A 20,000-nucleotide genomic window follows, 5' to 3' on the forward strand; every position below is an offset into this window, starting at 1 on the left:
GGCCCTGCTGGTGGTGATTGGACGGTTGCTCTGTATAGGAGAGGACATAAGAGATGGGGAAGGGTTAGTGATTTGGGGTTTGATGGAGAAAGGAAAATACCTGTAACACAGTTAGTTACATGTTTGAGAAGATGACAGCCCCACACAAGAAACGTTCAACAGCAGAATGTTGTGTTCAGTAAAATGTACTGATGCTCACTGTGCCTCTGGAGTCTCTCTCTCACTCTCCCTCTCTCCCTCTCCCTCTCCCTCTCCCTCTCTCTCTCTCCCATATGCTACCATCCTGGGTAATTAATCATCCCACTTAAGTAAACCTATCTGGATGAGTGCAGGCATCATTACAACACAACATCTGGCTGCTATTACAACCCTACAATGATGGACTAAACCATTGAACACTCCTGCCCCCCCTTCTCCTCCCTCAGTACTGCTCGGTTTACCTCAGAGCCTGAAAGATGGCCGTTCTAATACCGACAACGTCTCAGAGATGATGATTACAGGCGGTTACACACGAGGAGGGGGGGGGGGGGGGGACTTGGGGAGACAAATGACAAAACCAGCCAGAGAACAACAGGTCACAGCGAACGTGGTTACAGGTTAGACCGCCTCTAATCTGCCCTCGGGGTTACAGTCTGAGAAGGCTAGTGGAATGAGCAGAGCGCAAACAAGGAGGTGGTGGCGGGAGGAGGGGATATTTCAGCGATCTTATTCTCCTAGAGTGGTGTTTAAATGAGGGCGGGGTTGAAGAGAGGAAGAAGAAGAGGAGGAGAAGACGAGGAGGGGAGATTCCAGATATTCTCCCAGCTCGCCGTGGACACCATCAGTGAGAGATCAACAGCAGACGTTTCATTACGGTTCTTAACTGAACGTTTCATATCTGATTACGAGGCTGGTAGAACTAATGACTTTCACAGCCCTGCAGTCTACCACGCTCTGCAGTGTTGTGGAGGCTCTTCTACAGAGTTATAGCAATTACCTCCTAACACACATTGCTGTCACACACACACACACACCACTCACACACTCTCATAAACAACCAACTGAAACAGTCATTATTATTCAAACTCCCACACAAATATTCACGGCAGACACACACACACACACACCCACACACACCGACACACACACACCGACACCAACACACACACACCACACACAGCGATAGTAAGGAAAAGAGCATAGATAGTGTTTTAATTCCGGGGTGCTGGGTTCCTGGCTTCAGATTCTAGTAGGGTGAGGCCGGGTGCTGCAGATTTTTCTAGTGCCCACGCCAATTCGTTGATATATATGTTGAAGCGGGTGAGGCTTAAGCTGCATCCCTGTCTCACCCCACGGCCCTGTGGGAAGAAATGTGTGTTTTTTGCCTATTTTAACCGCTCACTTGTTGTTTGTGTACATGGATTTTATAATGTTGTATGTTTTTCCCCCAACACCACTTTCCATCAATTTGTATAGCAGACCCTCATGCCAAATTGAGTCGAAGGCTTTTTTGAAATCAACAAAGCATGAGAAGACTTTGCCTTTGTTTTGGTTTGTTTGTTTGTCAATTAGGGTGTGCAGGGTGAATACGTGGTCTGTTGTACGGTAATTTAGTAAAAAGCCAATTTCACATTTGCTCAGTACATTGTTTTCACTAAGGAAATGTACAAGTCTGCTGTTAATGATAACGCAGAGGATTTTCCCAAGGTTGCTGTTGATGCATATCCCACGGTTGTTATTGTGGTCAAATTTGTCTCCACTTTTGTGGATTGGGGTGATCAGTCCTTGATTCCAAATATTGGGGAAGATGCCAGAGCTAAGGATGATGTTAAAGAGTTTTAGTATAGCCAATTGGAATTTCATTGAGGGTACCATCAACACCACATACCTTTTTGGGTTGGAGGATTTTTATTGTCTCTCTCTCTCGGTCTCTCTCTCTCTCGGTCTCTCTCTCTCGGTCTCTCGGTCTCTCTCTCTCGGTCTCTCGGTCTCTCTCTCTCGGTCTCTCTCTCTCTGTCTCTCTCCCTCTCTCGGTCTCTCTCCCTCTCTCGGTCTCTCTCCCTCTCTCGGTCTCTCTCCCTCTCGCTCTATGGAATCAGCACTGAGCTCGAGCTCTAGCTCCAGACCCAAATCCCCTTTACGTTGGTCCTGGATTACATACAAACCACTTGTAATACGAGACCCCGCTATCCTCCCAAACACCCCCCAAGCTATCCTCCCTCCCTGGGGAGCTTGATTCTTCACACCACTGCCAACTTCCTCTCTTCTCTCCTTTTCTTCAGATGGCAGCCTGGCTATTTAGAACCCGAACAAACGTTAGATTGTATTTTCACCTTCATGTGTTGTTGTTATTATTATCTATCCTGATGCCTGGTCACTTTACCCTGCCTCCGTGTACATATCTACCTCTAATACCTTATTATTATCTATCCTGATGCCTGGTCACTTTACCCTGCCTCCGTGTACATATCTACCTCTAATACCTTATTATTATCTATCCTGATGCCTGGTCACTTTACCCTGCCTCCGTGTACATATCTACCTCTAATACCTTATTATTATCTATCCTGATGCCTGGTCACTTTACCCTGCCTCCACGTACATATCTACCTCTAATACCTTATTATTATCTATCCTGATGCCTAGTCACTTTACCCTGCCTCCGTGTACATATCTACCTCTAATACCTTATTATTATCTATCCTGATGCCTAGTCACTTTACCCTGCCTCCGTGTACATATCTACCTCTAATACCTTATTATTATCTATCCTGATGCCTGGTCACTTTACCCTGCCTCCACGTACATATCTACCTCTAATACCTTATTATTATCTATCCTGATGCCTAGTCACTTTACCCTGCCTCCGTGTACATATCTACCTCTAATACCTTATTATTATCTATCCTGATGCCTAGTCACTTTACCCTGCCTCCGTGTACATATCTACCTCTAATACCTTATTATTATCTATCCTGATGCCTAGTCACTTTACCCTGCCTCCGTGTACATATCTACCTCTAATACCTTGTTATTATCTATCCTGATGCCTAGTCACTTTACCCTGCCTCCGTGTACATATCTACCTCTAATACCTTATTATTATCTATCCTGATGCCTAGTCACTTTACCCTGCCTCCATGTACATATCTAACTCTGATTCCTCCTACTTCTCCACATTGATCTGGCACTAGAACTTCCTGTATATAGCTCCACATTGATATGGTACTGGAACTTCCTATATGTAGCTCCACATTGATATGGTACTTGAACTTCCTGTATATAGCGCCACATTGATATGGTACTGGAACTTCCTGTATATAGCTCCACATTGATATGGTACTGGAACTTCCTGTATATAGCTCCACATTGATATGGTACTGGAACTTCCTGTATATAGCTCCACATTGATATGGTACTGGAACTTCCTGTATATAGCTCCAGTATTGTGTCACTCATTTTATTTTATTCCTCTTGTGTTACTGTTTTTATATTTAAATTCTGCATCGTTGGGAAGGGCTCGTAAGCAAGCATTTAACGGGGAAGTCTACACCAGTTGTATTCGGCGCATGTGACAAATAACACTTCATGTGATTTGATTGAGTGAGTAGGTTCTGATGATACACAGGGATTTTGAGAGGAAGACACGGCTAATCGTGAGGGAACGTGACGGTGCAGTGCACCGGGTGATGTGACTGTGGTTGGTGAGATGGAGATGATCCGTGCTATTGTCCCCTTTTCCATTCATGTTGATGCGCACACACACACACACACACACACACACACACACACACACACACACACACACACACACACACACACACACACACACACACACACACACACACACACACACACACACACACACACACACATCACCAGGGTTGAGGGGTCATCAGCAGTGACAGTTGACAGTAATCGTCCATGACATGTGCGCAAACACCCTCTCCCGCCATCCCTCCCGCCATCCCTCCAACCAGCCCTCCAGCTACCCCACCAAGCTGAGTGTTTGTGGCCCACCCGCGATGCCTGTCGGTGGGGGAGCGGTGGCATGTCATCTGGGCCCTGGTAGTGTCCTTGGCAGCGTGGAGTCAACAGTCAGTGGCATGTTGACACAGTAGCTGGTCTCACACTGTTTCTCTATGGGCTACCAGGCGTCATGTGGAGTAGGATGACAACAATGCCTATAGACACTGTTCTGAGGTCAGTTTGGGGTTTGGTACTAGACTTGTTTTTATGGGCAACCTCAGAACGATGGGAGACAAAAGAGGTGAGAGAGAATGATGTGGAGGAAAGAGAGAGAGAGAGGATGGAGGAAATGAGAAGAAATGAAGGAGGGAAGAGGCAGCGGCAATGTGAGAGAGAGAGAGAGAAGGGGGAGAGAAAAGTGAGCGAGGGGAGGATAAAATGAAGTGGGGAGAGATAGCCCTTGAGGACTCTCCTCCAGGTGAGGCGGAGGCTGGGCGAGTGTGAGGTTGTTTGATCGTCTGTGAGCTGACGTGATGGCTGGCTTCACATCTGGCCCTGGACACGCCTCGCTCTCTCTCCTCGCCGCCCCAAGACACACAAAGAGAGAGGGGGAATCCCCATATCATATGGAGCTAAAGACACTGAGGACAAAGGAAGGGGAAAGAAAACGCATGGTGGCCATGTGATATCAGTCTATACCCAGACCGTATACCAGGAAGACTCATTATGCAGGTCTATCCTGGGAGACTGACTGGTATGGTATAGGGATGACCTTTTGATCAGAGAACTTTGAGTCTCAATCACTGAACTGAGCTTCCTGACGGACCTACATTGTGAGACTACAATGGAAGCAGAGTGGGAGAAAACTATTCAGATATAGCGCCTACTGCTTCAGAGAAAAGACGAGGGAATAACAGCCTCTCAGTAATAGAGCAAGGAAAGGGAGATGGAGGAGTATAGCCGGGGTAAACCAAGCACACAACAAAGGCACAGCAAAGAACTGGAAGAAGGGGTGTGTGAGAGAGACAGAGAGAGAGAGAGCGAGAGAGATAGAGTGAGTGAGTGAGAGAAAGAGAGAGTGAGCGAGAGAGACAGGGAGGGAGAGAGTGAGAGAGAGAGACAGAGAGAGAGAAAGAGAGATACGGAGAGAGAGAGAGTGAGAGTAAGAGAGCGAGTGAGACAGAGAGAGAAACAGAGAGCGAGACAGAGAGGGATGAGCCCGGGGTCACAGCGACATGTCGGCCATGAAATGTTTAGATTTCCATTTTCCTCCGACAACCTGAGCACTGACCTGGAACTGAATGAAAGCAATCAGCACAAAACAAGAAAAATCTCTCCTCCTCCCTTCCCTTTTATCTCCTCTCTTCCCTCGCCCCTCCTCTCTCCCCTTCCACCTCCTCTCTTCCCTCTCCCTCTCTTCTTTTCTCCTCCTTCTCTCCCTCTCTCCTCTCTCCTCCAAGGGGCTGAATTGCTACAAGCTCTGGGTTTAACTGCAGTGGAATTAGGGGGGTCTAAATGGAACGGCGCTGGTTAAGACCCCCAAAGAGCCCTAATTGAAGCTTTGCATTATTTAGCCGTTCCTCCATAAGACGTGAGACGAGACACAGAGCCAACATGATGATCCCACCTCTGAGCGCTCAGCGCTGACTTGGCAAGCTCTGCTGTTCTCCGCTAGGACTCTCTGTGTGTGTGTGTGTGTGTGTGTGTCTGGCTATAAATGTTTTTATACATTGGAATAACATGGCATGTGGACAAAAGCAGGTAAATCGGGAAGGCAATATTTAAAGACAGTCAAAGAAATGGAGGAAGGCCAATAAGTAGACACACAGGGGAACACATACACCCCCCCCCCCCTCCCCACACACAGACAAACAAAGCTGCTCCTTCACACCGCTCGACAGCACACATTACACGGAGCTCAGTATGTATCCATTTCAGCGCCATATGTTTTTGACATGAGTTCAGTTCCCCAGTGAAGCCGAGAGCATCCGTCTCACCGCAGGGCTTCCCATCCACTCTCCTTTCACTGGCTCTTCAACACACACCATTAACATGACACATGGCACCAAGCGTAGCCCAGTTAACCTGCCTAGATGACCTTTACTTGACACACAGTACCCTGACTGACCCCTGTAGACTAGACCGTCTAACCCTCCAGCAAGGCAGGCCAGACAGGATCCAGAGATCCAGGCCTCCACCCACTCAACCTTTGACCGTGGATGCCCAGGCAGAGAGAAGTCAAGAGAGATGGACAGAGAGAAGTCGAGAGAGGGCCCATGAAGAGTGAAGGGTGGGAAGGACCCAAGATGGCCCAAGGGAAGGGCCAGGCGAGGGGCCAAGGTGTAAGCCGACTCGGGCTGCCTAGGTCTAGGGGGAGTGAGTGGAACAGTGTGTGTGTGTGTGTGTGTGTGTGTGTGTGTGTGTGTGTGTGTGTGTGTGTGTGTGTGTGTGTGTGTGTGTGTGTGTGTGTGTGTGTGTGTGTGTGTGTGTGTGTGTGTGTGCGTGCGTGCGTGTGTGATGGATGAGATGTGAGGAGACAGATGCAGGCTTTACGAGAGGCTTGCCTTTGAAACCCAACCCTGACTGATGGACTGCTGCCTGTCATTCATCAGGGGGTCTCCACCCTGTCACACACATGCCCTTCAGTTAGGTTAGTGTCTACACTTTAAGAGGCCTATCTGATTAGGATTTGTTGGCAGGAGCTAAATTACAGCCCGGGTCCGTTCAGCTCCTAATGGTGAGAGTGATAGCCATTGCTGTGTCTCTGTCTGCGTTTATGTGTGTGTGTGTGTGTGATGACATCCTTCGCCTGGCTGGACCAGAGGGCTTTATGAAGGCTAGGGGAGATTGAGTTGCTTATCTGCTTTCATAATCTAAACCACCTTGTTTTGTTATACTCTTTTCTTCAGGGCCATGTCAGTGTTTAATGGTGAGGTTGATGGCTGTGGGGAGATACAGTGACCTTTTGAAATGAGAGAGAGAGAGAGAAAGGAGGGAGGGAGGGAGAGAGAAAGAAAGAAAGAGGGGAGATGGAGTGAAACATGTTTCCCATGCCAATAAAACCCTTTGAATTGAATTGGAGGAGAGAGAGAGAGAGAGAGAAATTGAGGAGAGAGAAATTGAGAACAGAGAGAGAGAAATTGAGGAGAGAGAGAGAGAAATTGAGGAGAGAGAGAGAGAAATTGAGGAGAGAGAGAGAAATTGAGGAGAGAGAGAGAGAGAGAGGAGGATCAGGACAACCCCCCCCCCCCCCCCCCCCCCCCCCCCCCCCCAAGTGTACCAGTGGGAGGGGAAGAGTTAAGAGTTCAGGGTTAAGGATGAACTAAAGGTGAGTAAGGTGAGTAGAAATGGTTAAAGACCCACTGTGAAGGGTAGAAGACTGTAATTCCCTTCACCTCCACTTTATTTAGATGTTACTGTGACGGACAGATACAGGAAATATAACTTCCTTTAAAAACAAGATCAGTAGTAACATTTAAAACACCCCTCACTCAATGTTGGTAGTTTTAGTTTGAAGAAATGGAGGGAAAGGGAACTAAATCCTAGGTCACACGCACACACACGCACGCACGCACGCACACGCACACACACACGCACACACACACACACACACACACACACACACACACACACACACACACACACACACACGACAGAGTATCATGAGATAGAGTGGTGGGATCGCAGTCCCTCAGTGTGTCATACGGAAGACATCAGTCTCCGCACCGCTGAACCAAAACAAAAATCCCAAAGAGCAGCGCAGTGTTTACACTCTCTGCAACAACAGCTCCCACATGTCCTCTTCTGTCTGTCTGATAAACACTGTCCCGTTCCAATCACCACCACACCAAACCCTCCGTAGTCATGGTCACCTGAAACAGACAGGATTGTGGGCCTGCCGCTGGTGTTGATTTATTACTGACTGATAGAAGGATGTATAGGAAAACACGCACGCACGCACGCACGCACACACACACACACACACACACACACACACGCGAGGCACTATACACAGAGCTGTCAGCTGAAGCCTATTCAGGTTTAAATCCTGTCAGAGTCTCTGTCAAGCATCAGGCATATTAAACAGTTCTTCCACAATGAGAAGCTGGAAAAGCCAAGCGCCAAAATGAGTTTGATGCCAAAATGTTGACTTCCCACTCAAAGCCCTCTCAGGTGGCGTTTATAAAAACATCACTTCTTTAAATGAAGAAATCACACCGGGAGTTCAGAGATGTCCGTCAGTCTGTGTGTCTGTGTGTGTGTGTGTGTCTGTGTCTGTGTGCCTTTATGATAACTGGCATCTCCCTCCTCGATCCTTTACCCAATATCCCCGGCGAACGTCGAGCGTGCGGCGCCTGACGTCGAGTCGAGATGATAAATTGACATTTCAAACAGGCGGCGAGTCGTTGAAAGCGGCGGGCCGTCATTCTGAGGCTTTGACGAGCATTTTCGGGAAAGGTTATTTGTCAACAACGCCAGCGAGCTGTCATGTTTCACCTTGTGATACTTCTACCTCTCTCTTTATCAACAGTAGGATTGAAGAGCGAGAGAGAGAGAGAGAGAGAGAGAGAGAGAGACAGAGAGAGACAGAGAGAGACAGAGACACACAGAGAGAGAGAGAGAGAGAGAGAGAGAGAGACAGAGAGAGACAGAGACACACAGAGAGAGAGAGAGAGAGAGAGAGAGAGAGAGAGAGAGAGAGAGAGAGAGAGAGAGAGAGAGAGAGAGAGAGAGAGAGAGCATGGAGGATGGGGTGGAACTGAAAACAGCGGGGCAGAGTGAGAGGGGGAGATATATATCTGACGGACCATCAATACAGAGAGACCTACTAGTGAGATGGACATGCACCATGTCTCTTCTGATATCTTCAATAAGGACATGACATGCAAACAAATAACGACATCACCATGAAAGTGCATCGATTGATGGAGAATAGATATAACTGGTTCCCTCTCTTTGGGTTTCAATAGAGTACTATACATTATTGACTTTTCAATTCATCCTGCCGTTCAATTCCAAGACATGCCTCATTTGGTAGATGTCAGGTGTCAGTTTGTCCAACGGCACTTAACTGGTCCAGACTCTGAAGAACATCACTTCACTGGTCCAGACTCTGAAGAACATCACTTCACTGGTCCAGACTCTGAAGAACATCACTTCACTGGTCCAGACCCTGAAGAACATCACTTCACTGGTCCAGACTCTGAAGAACATCACTTCACTGGTCCAGACCCTGAAGAACATCACTTCACTGGTCCAGACTCTGAAGAACATCACTTCACTGGTCCAGACCCTGAAGAACATCACTTCACTGGTCCAGACTCTGAAGAACATCACTTCACTGGTCCAGACCCTGAAGAACATCACTTCACTGGTCCAGACTCTGAAGAACATCACTTCACTGGTCCAGACTCTGAAGAACATCACTTCACTGGTCCAGACTGTGAAGAACATCACTTCACTGGTCCAGACTCTGAAGAACATCACTTCACTGGTCCAGACCCTGAAGAACATCACTTCACTGGTCCAGACTCTGAAGAACATCACTTCACTGGTCCAGACTCTGAAGAACATCACTTCACTGGTCCAGACTCTGAAGAACATCACTTCACTGGTCCAGACTCTGAAGAACATCACTTCACTGGTCCAGACTCTGAAGAACATCACTTCACTGGTCCAGACCCTGAAGAACATCACTTCACTGGTCCAGACTCTGAAGAACATCACTTCACTGGTCCAGACTCTGAAGAACATCACTTCACTGGTCCAGACTCTGAAGAACATCACTTCACTGGTCCAGACTCTGAAGAACATCACTTACAGGCTGTTCTAGACTCTGAAGAACATCACTTACAGGCTGTTCTAGACTCTGAAGAACATCACTTACAGGCTGGTCTAGACTCTGAAGAACATCACTTACAGGCTGTTCTAGACTCTGAAGAACATCACTTAGTTCTATCGGAGTCAGGATTATACACAGTATGACTTTCTATGCATTTATTTTCCTGAATGAATGTTGTTCTTCAGAAACAGTGTTATTGTTATATTCAGCCAACTAAATGTAAGTGAGAACAATCAGGGGATTCTAGAGTGGACAGGAACAAGAAATCTGGTCATTGTTTAGCTGGATGGTTGGCTAGCTGGACAGATGGGTGGATGGAGAGAGAGAGAGAAAGAGGGAGGGAGGGAGAGAGACATTAAACACAGACCAGATTGCCCTGGCCAGACCAGACCCCGAGTGATCCCATCATTGGGTCCTGTCCACGGCTCCTCTTGGAAAGCTTTCACACTGTCATCCCAATCCCATCATGCATTGCCGCGAGCTTTGTTGTCCGCGCCAAGGCGCCGGCTGTGGGGTTAGGTGGCGAAGAGGGCGATGAGAGGGAGGGATGGAGAGAGCGATGGAGAGATTGAGTGAGCATGAGAAAGGGAGAGAGAGTTTTTGAGCGTGAGAGAAGGTGAGGGGGGGTGATATATAAGTAAGCGACCAAGAGAAAGAATGGAGAGAAAGAAGAAGAGAGAGGAGGAACGCAAGGGTTGGAGTCGGACCACACAGCAGCCTGTGGTTGGCTGTAACCAGAAGTAGGCGTGAGCGGGGCCTTGGGCCTGGGTTGTGGTGCGTGAAGCTAATTTCACTTCCATCTCCTCCAGAGAACAGGTCTAACCTTTAGCGACTGTCACCCAGGCGGAGAGCTCTTTGTTGGGCATCGACAAGACGAAAGCGTCCTCTCTGCCCGCCGACCCACACCAAATGGAGAACAAAGCTTATTTTGTAGAGAGCAGAGGCAGGCTTTGTGTGGGGTGGAGGATGACAGGTGTGTGTCGGTAAGAGGGAGTGTTTGCTCGTCATTTCTCCAAGAGAAGGCCAGTCAAGGTCAATCTGGTGTTGTTCCTTTCAATTTCCACACAGCTTGTGTACCCTTCAGTACCCTCACAGGCAACACACACACACACACACACACACACACACACACACACACACACACACACACACACACACACACACACACACACACACACACACACACACACACACACACACACACACACACACACACACACACACACACACACATTCCCAGAGGCAGGCGGATATCAGGACATGACTAGGTGAAACTAGGTTAGTTAGGCAAGATTTGGCCCAGTTACAAGAATCAAAGGCTTACCAATCCCATACAACATCAAACTATCTATCTACCAGTAGTATGGTATAGGGCCAGGAGGCTTTCCAGACCAGAACAAAACTCATGGCCCCATAGGACTCTCCCACCGGACACAGCCTTTATCCCTGTACTCTACCCTGCTGTCATTCCACCCTGACCAGATGAAAGGAATAATCTGATCATATCTCATATCTGAATCCGCCTCCAGCTCTCCGGCTCTTCAAACACGCCGTCCGGTCGCACCGCGCTGCTATTTATGAAAGATAAATATCAACGGGTTATGACATTTATCAGCCCAGGTGTCTATGATTTTACTCTGGGTACAAAGTGCTGCTTCAATATTGACCAACTCAGAGGGGAAATCATTAGAGTGGGATCAATGGAGCGTCAATGCTTGTGGACCCCCGTAGAGGGAGAGAAGAGAGGAAGAAGAAGAAGGGGACAAAGAAGAAGAAGAAGATGAAATACTTACGGTAGAAGAAATGTCATTTCTCAAACGGTGGAAGGGAGACGCGAGACGTAAGACATGAGCGGTTACTAAACGGCCATCTCAGATGTTAAGATGAGCAAGACTGAGCATGCGTCACAAATGGCACACCCTATTCCCTATGTAGTGCACTACTTTTGACCGGAGCCCTATAGGCCCTGGTCAGAAGTAGTGCACTACATGGGGTGCCATTTTGGGAGTCATATTTCATCATTAATCCTGCCTGGGTGACTGATCTATCTACTGGAGAGATGGAGGGAAAGAGAGACTGTGTAATTGGTTTAAAGGGGGGGGCAAGTGAAGGAGAGTCATCTTTTTTAAATGACGAATTTCCTGGACATAACATGTTGGAAGGGAGAGTTGAGGCTTTTAAGTGTGAGGTTGTACCTTCCAGTCAAATGTACGGCGGAATGATGAAGTGCAATGTCACTGGGAAAATGAATATCTTGTTCTGTGGTAATTGCGTTGTGTGTTCATGTAACGTTTATCAGTGTAAGACTCGATCGCCGTGTAATAGCCTGGTTTATCCACCGACAGAGAAGAAGTAGGCGTAACCGGGGGGATTTGGGTCGTAGCCATTAGACCGAGAGGACATCCTCGAGGTCAAAGGGCGACATTTGAGCTTCTAAGTCACGAGAGCGGGATTCCAAATAACCTCAGCTACGAAGACAAGACCATGAAATGGGATTCCATTCAATGATATTCACTGTTGACGTCACTATGCCCAAACAAACAAACAGCGATATTCCTGGTTCGTACAAGCAGATTGCCATGGTTACTCCTGGTAGATTAAAGGGACACTTGATCTACCTCCCCAGAGTCAGATGAACTTGTTGATACCATTTTTTATGTCTCTGTGTCCAGTATAAAGGAAGTTAGAGGTAGTTTCACGAAGCAATGCTAACGAGCATTAGCGTAATGACTGGAAGTCTATGTGTATCTGCTAGCATGCTGAGACGTCCTATAAAAACCACGGTGAGACGATCTCAAAGTACTGCATTTCTCACGAGCGCCGGACGGGCGCATGCCACAGCGAGGATAGAAGATTTAGTGGAAGCGCGCATATCACATTTTACACAGGCATCCAGCACGGAGAGCTAACATCACAGGACGAGGACCCACTGAAGTGGAGCCCAGTAGACAGTGTACTGTTGTTGGGCACAGCTCTGTTTGACCCTCTATTTGCATTTACAGTCACACTGTGCAGGGAAGGGGGAGGTGTGTGTGTGTGTGTGTGTGTGTGTGTGTGTGTGTGTGTGTGTGTGTGTGTGTGTGTGTGTGTGTGTGTGTGTGTGTAGAGGCTTCCATGACTGTTACAGCTCTGCCAGGTCCAAACAAAAGGGACATGATTGTAAAATGTTTACAAGGAAACATGCACAGATCTCCACTTGAAGCTACTGACAGTGAAAACTCCCACAAACAAGTGAATCATTCGGGCTGGAAAGGTTGTAACATAGAATCATCATGAATGTAAGAAACCTTATATTCATGTACACACACACACACACACACACACACACACACACACACACACACACACACACACACACACACACACACACACACACACACACACACACACACACACACACACACACACACACACACACACACACACACACACACACACGATGCATCGCTCCTCAGGTATTGTGGGACGGTGGCATCTATCTTTGTGACATGGGTGACATCCTGAGCCCGCACAGTCAATGTTTGACCTTCTACTCTGTGTGCCATTTCACACGGAGGGGTCCTTTGACTTGGGAAAGGCAGCCAGGCAGACGGACAGACAGACAGACAGGCGTGTTTTTCATTACTATCGGCTTTTGACTTTACAGAAGGCACTGAAGCAGACACCCTTGCCCTTACACACCCCGTACCGAGACAAGAGGAGAGAGGCGAGAGAGGATGGAATCTATTTCGCCTATCTTCCGAGTGACTGACACTCCTAACACAAGACGGAGAGAGAGCAAGGCAGATGGAGAGAGAGAAAAGGAGAGATAGAGTGAGAGAAGGAAAGAGCGAGAGACATCGGACAAGGAGAGAGAGAGACTGAGACCGAGATGGACAGAAAGAGAGGGAATAGGAAAGACAGACAAGACAGGCTGTAGCGTCTTCTGTGGTACGGTGCAGAGCCAGTCAGCCACGCGTGTGTTAGTTCTGGGGGCCTCCGGTAAATGTTATTGGAAATCCTGGGCTGTAAAATTGCTACTTTCATGCTTACTGCATCTGACAATAGCCATCAACAGTGAAGGGGAAATAGGGAGAGAGAGAGAGGGAAGGGGGGAGAGAGAGGGAGAGAGACATCTGACAATGGCGATCAACAGTGAAGGAGGGACGATTGGGGGAGAGAGAGAGAGAGCTAGAGAGAGAGCGAGAGAGCGAGAGAGCGAGAGAGAGAGAGAGAGAGAGAGAGAGAGAGAGAGAGAGAGAGAGAGAGAGAGAGAGAGAGAGCGAGAGAGCGAGAGAGCGAGAGAGCGAGAGAGAGAGAGAGAGAGAGAGAGAGAGAGAGAGAGAGAGAGAGAGAGCTAGAGAGGAAGAGAAGGTCAGGGCCTGTACCGGTCTGTTGCAGAAGGCGTTAGCGTGGACTGGTGATCTCTACTGAGTCCTTTAGCGCGTCATTGACAATAAGGTCCATGTCAGAGGAGGGCTAACCCACACAAAAGGATAATCACATGCTTCGTAAACAACAGGTTACTTACAGGCCCTTCCCAACAATGCAGAGAGAAATAAAATAGAGAAATAATACAAAAGTAAACACGTAATAATACAAGTAATAATAAATACACAATGAGTAATTGTGGTGTGAGGGTAAGTCTGGTGTGAGGGTAAGTCTAGATGGAAAAGCACCAGAAAAGTAGCTATTCTCTCCTCTTCAGCTTCACAGACGAGAACACTTGAGGGTTGTTGTGGTGCTGTATAAGACTGAGGCTAGCGGTGTGAAGGAGAGGGAGAGACCGGGGCCTGTGTAAATGGGTCACCCACTGTGACCTTCCGGCTGCCCATTAGCACAAACAGCCCTCCTCTCCAGCCCCTCACAAGCCTCCTTCACAAGCCTCCTCCCTGTTTCATCCATTCTTTCTCCCTTTCTCTTCAGTATGGAAGACTGGAGTCTTCACGCTGACCCTCTCTCAACTCTCTCCCTCCCTCTCTCTCGGTCTCTCGCTCCCTTTCTCTCTCTATTCATTCACACTGAGTACTTCTGTGCACAGAGCTCTCTGTTTTTCTGTTTTCGTAGTAGTCCTTCACCCTTTGCTGGCTCTGAGTCTCCAGCATTCTGTCCATTCTCTCTGATTGTCCTGCCTGTGCTTCTATTCAAGCCCATCTGTCAATGGCTTTGTCTCAATAGTTTCTCAAATAGCATCTATTCTTCGAGCACTTACAGTGAAAGGAGCACATTTTTTGTGTGCAAAAGATAGCTTGGCCTAGTTTTTTCAGTCAATGTATTAGAGGACTGAGAATGTAGACTGACCCTTTCTCTCTGTATGAGAGGCCTGAGACTGTAGACTGACCGTTTCTCTCTGTATGAGAGGCCTGAGACTGTAGACTGACCATTTTTCTCTGTATGAGAGGCCTGAGACTGTAGACTGACCATTTCTCTCTGTATGAGAAGACTGAGACTGTAGACTGACCCTTTCTCTCTGTATGAGAGGCCTGAGACTGTAGACTGACCATTTCTCTCTGTATGAGAGGACTGAGACTGTAGACTGACCCTTTCTCTCTGTATGAGAGGCCTGAGACTGTAGACTGACCATTTCTCTCCCTGCAAATCCTTCATCTCTCCTTTTCTGGCACACCAAGTATTTAGTATAGGTGGCTGGAGACTGTAGTCTTCCAAGCTGACCCTATCTCTCTCTGCCTTTGTCTCTCTATAATTTCCTCTCTCCCTCTCTCCACTCATCCAGTTTCACGCCAGGTCTCAGAGGAGGAGCAGAGTGGACTAGACCTGGGCGCCAGCGAGCCTGTTTGCTTTACTAAGTGATCCCAGTCACTGAGAAGAGGAGATGGTTATGGAAGATTGACATGAAGACACTGGAACCAACTCTCTGACTCTCTCTATGTATCTCTCCTCCTCTCTGTCTCTCTCTCCTAATCTCTTTCTGTCTCCATCTTTCTCTTCCCCACTCCCTCTCTCTCTCTCTCTCATTATCCCCGTCGATGATCGCTCCCAGAGCTAAAAGTCCTCACGGCGTCTTTCTCCCCCCAGGTATGGTGTCTCGTTAAAACGTCTTCCGTTTAGACATCGATTGAGGCGCGCGCCTACGAAAATTGCCTACTTAAAAAACGTAAAGTGGCGACAAAGTATTTTTTTTCCTCATGAAGCTTTACTTTCAGCCTTTCAGTCAGTCTCTAGCTGTCAATGGGGAACGGGGATGGCGTCTCTGGTTGTCTTCTGAAGGCTTGGGCGTCTGGAGTTGGAAGTATTGTGTGTGTGTGTGTGTGTTAGGGTCTAGACTGCTCTGCTACTCTGCTGTAGGTCCAGATGACTATCAGATGGTTGAACCACTCTATAGGAAAGGTCCGAGAGGGGAGAGGAGAAGCTCTAAGAGGACGTAGATCATAGAAGATCTCACTTCCTTATGTTCAACTGGCTCTGATTAGATTTTAACGATCATGATGGTCGTGGATATGGCTGTGTATATAGTGTGGAAAGGAAGTTTCCCCTGTTGGTAATAAACATAGGATGAATTTAGAGGGGATGGTGTGGTTAGCTGTGTGTGTGTGTGTGTGTGTGTTGGATAGCTGTCTGTTGGGGATTATGATGAGAGGGAGCTTCATAATTAACCTCATAGCTTAAGTCAATAAATTGAGCCATCAAAGACAAAACTTTAAGTAAAGACATATGAGAACATGGCTCTTCTACAGATAAAGACAAAATTGACTCTTCTACAGATAAACATGCCAAAATGGACTCTTCAACAGATAAACATGCCAAAATGGACTCTTCTACAGATAAACATGACAAAATGGACTCTTCTACAGATAAACATGCCAAAATGGACTCTTCAACAGATAAACATGCCAAAATGGACTCTTCTACAGATAAACATGACAAAATGGACTCTTCTACAGATAAACATGCCAAAATGGACTCTTCTACAGATAAACATGACAAAATGGACTCTTCTACAGATAAACATGACAAAATGGACTCTTCAACAGATAAACATGCCAAAATGGACTCTTCTACAGATAAACATGCCAAAATGGACTCTTCTACAGATAAACATGCCAAAATGGACTCTTCAACAGATAAACATGCCAAAATGGACTCTTCTACAGATAAACATGCCCAAATGGACTCTTCTACAGATAAACATGACAAAATGGACTCTTCTACAGATAAACATGACAAAATGGACTCTTCTACAGATAAACATGACAAAATGGACTCTTCTACAGATAAACATGACAAAATGGACTCTTCTACAGATAAACATGACAAAATGGAATCTTCTACAGATAAACATGCCAAAATGGACTCTCTACAGATAAACATGCCAAAATGGACTCTTCTACAGATAAACATGCCAAAATGGACTCTTCTACAGATAAACATGACAAAATGGAATCTTCTACAGATAAACATGCCAAAATGGACTCTCTACAGATAAACATGCCAAAATGGACTCTTCTACAGATAAACATGACAAAATGGACTCTTCTACAGATAAACATGCCAAAATGGACTCTTCAACAGATAAACATGCCAAAATGGACTCTTCTACAGATAAACATGCCCAAATGGACTCTTCTACAGATAAACATGACAAAATGGACTCTTCTACAGATAAACATGACAAAATGGACCCTTCTACAGATAAACATGCCAAAATGGACTCTTCTACAGATAAATATGACAAAATGGAATCTTCTACAGATAAATATGTTCAAAGATGTTTGAAGTTCCGCCTATAAATGGCTTATAAACAAGACCGTTTTCTAACAGTTTAATTAAGTACATTCATATGTGTATAAACAGCTTTCATTGAGCACTCCTCAAAACCCCGGCGTCTCTCTCTATTCTCTGTCCAGTCTCCTCTAGAGCCACAGCGCAGATGTCTGCAAGTGACAGCCACTACAGGTTAGGACCTCTCCTCTCCTTCCCTCTCTCTCCCTGACACTGATGCAGTCAGACTGGGAACACAGAGAAACCCTAATTCATTTTGGGATGTGAAGGCCAAACAGCACTGAATGACTGGAGGCAGGGTACTGGGAGTGAGGGTGGGTGGATGAGTTGTCTGTCTGTCTGTGAGTGTCTGTGCATGTTTGTGTGTGTGTGTGTGTGTGTGTGTGTGTGTGTGTGTGTGTGTGTGTGTGTGTGTGTGTGTGTGTGTGTGTGTGTGTGTGTGTGTGTGTGTGTGTGTGTGTGTGTGTGTGTGTGTGTGTGTGTGTGTGTGTGTGAATGTGCGTGAGTCTTTCTCTCAGACAGCGGGAGCAAGAGAGGCAGGCCGAAACTGGGCCATGTTGGGGTGAGAAGTGCCTTGTCACGGTCTTGTCCTGTCTCTATGACAACGAGATGCAGTCACAGCCACCGGGCCGATTAACAGAGCCTCCCGTCTCCTATCCACAGACTGGCCACTGACCTCTGCTCTGAATGGCTCTAATGTCACATTAGGAGAAACTAGTCCTCTCTGTGTACTTGAGATGCACTTAAACCTTCATTTAAACTTTGACCCCAACTACATTGGGTCAGCCATTACCAGACTAAATCTACACCACATGTCAAACAATGGTCATAACAGACAGAAATGCTAAAACAACAGACACACAGTTCAGACAGAGGTTTCAACCACATGACAGGGAGAGAGGACATATAGACTCGGTAGAATGGGAAAACGAAATATATTAAACTTCTCTATAAGAGTCTGTCTGGCTATCAATCAGACTAACTAGAAAAAGCTGGAAGATCTGGGAATTTTCATTAGCACACATTGAGAATAGTGAAACGTTCTGTTGTCAGTAAAGAGAGTAAATGTTGTGATAGTAAATAGAGAGAACGTCGCAACAATGCTGTGCCTCACTATTACAAGATGTTGTGAGAACATTATACAGTAAAGAGAGGGAACGTTGTGATAGTAAATAGAGAGAACGTCGCAACAATGCTGTGCCTCACTATTACAAGATGTTGTGAGAACATTATACAGTAAAGAGAGGGAACGTTGTGCAGTAAAGAGAAGGAACGTTGTGCAGTAAAGAGAGGGAACGTTGTGCAGTAAAGAGAGGGAACGTTGTGCAGTAAAGAGAGGGAACGTTGTGCAGTAAAGAGAGGGAACGTTGTGCAGTAAAGAGAGGGAACGTTGAGGGAACGTTGTGCAGTAAAGAGAGGGAACGTTGTGCAGTAAAGAGAGGGAACGTCGTGCAGTAAAGAGAGGGAACGTCGTGCAGTAAAGAGAGGGAACGTTGTGCAGTAAAGAGAGGGAACGTTGTGCAGTAAAGAGAGGGAACGTTGTGCAGTAAAGAGAGGGAACGTTGTGCAGTAAAGAGAGGGAACGTTGTGCAGTAAAGAGAGGGAACGTTGTGCAGTAAAGAGAGGGAACGTTGTGCAGTAAAGAGAAGGAACGTTGTGCAGTAAAGAGAGGGAACGTTGTGCAGTAAAGAGAGGGAACGTTGTGCAGTAAAGAGAGGGAACATTGTGCAGTAAAGAGAGGGAACGTTGTGCAGTAAAGAGAGGGAACGTTGTGCAGTAAAGAGAGGGAACGTTGTGCAGTAAAGAGAGGGAACATTGTGCAGTAAAGAGAGGGAACGTTGTGAAGTAAAGAGAGGGAACGTTGTGCAGTAAAGAGAGGGAACGTTGTGCAGTAAAGAGAGGGAACGTTGAGGGAATGTTGTGCAGTAAAGAGAGGGAACGTTGTGCAGTAAAGAGAGGGAACGTTGTGCAGTAAAGAGAGGGAACGTTGTGCAGTAAAGAGAGGGAACGTTGTGCAGTAAAGAGAGGGAACGTTGTGCAGTAAAGAGAGGGAACGTTGTGCAGTAAAGAGAGGAAACATTGTGCAGTAAAGAGAGGGAACGTTGTGAAGTAAAGAGAGGGAACGTTGTGCAGTAAAGAGAGGGAACGTTGTGAAGTAAAGAGAGGGAACGTTGTGCAGTAAAGAGAGGGAACGTTGTGCAGTAAAGCGAGGGAACGTTGTGCAGTAAAGAGAAGGAACGTTGTGCAGTAAAGAGAGGGAACGTTGTGCAGTAAAGAGAGGGAACGTTGAGGGAATGTTGTGCAGTAAAGAGAGGGAACGTTGTGCAGTAAAGAGAGGGAACGTTGTGCAGTAAAGAGAGGGAACGTTGTGCAGTAAAGAGAGGGAACGTTGTGCAGTAAAGAGAGGGAACGTTGTGCAGTAAAGAGAGGGAACGTTGTGCAGTAAAGAGAGGAAACATTGTGCAGTAAAGAGAGGGAACGTTGTGAAGTA

General features: G+C 46.8%; 1 protein-coding gene across 1 annotated transcript in view; it reads right to left on the reverse strand.

Moving 5' to 3' along the window:
* tenm3 (teneurin transmembrane protein 3) overlaps positions 1-20,000 on the reverse strand; it is a 164,466-nt gene that overhangs the window by 143,268 nt on the left and 1,198 nt on the right. Inside the window, exon 2 of the mRNA XM_039000275.1 lies at positions 1-30. This exon is cut by the window's left edge and continues 202 nt beyond it. Coding sequence (XP_038856203.1) covers positions 1-30 — 30 coding nt within the window. The remainder of the gene's footprint in view (positions 31-20,000) is intronic.

This window comes from Salvelinus namaycush, chromosome 8, assembly GCF_016432855.1.
Source record: "Salvelinus namaycush isolate Seneca chromosome 8, SaNama_1.0, whole genome shotgun sequence".
Taxonomy (NCBI): Eukaryota; Metazoa; Chordata; class Actinopteri; order Salmoniformes; family Salmonidae; genus Salvelinus; species Salvelinus namaycush.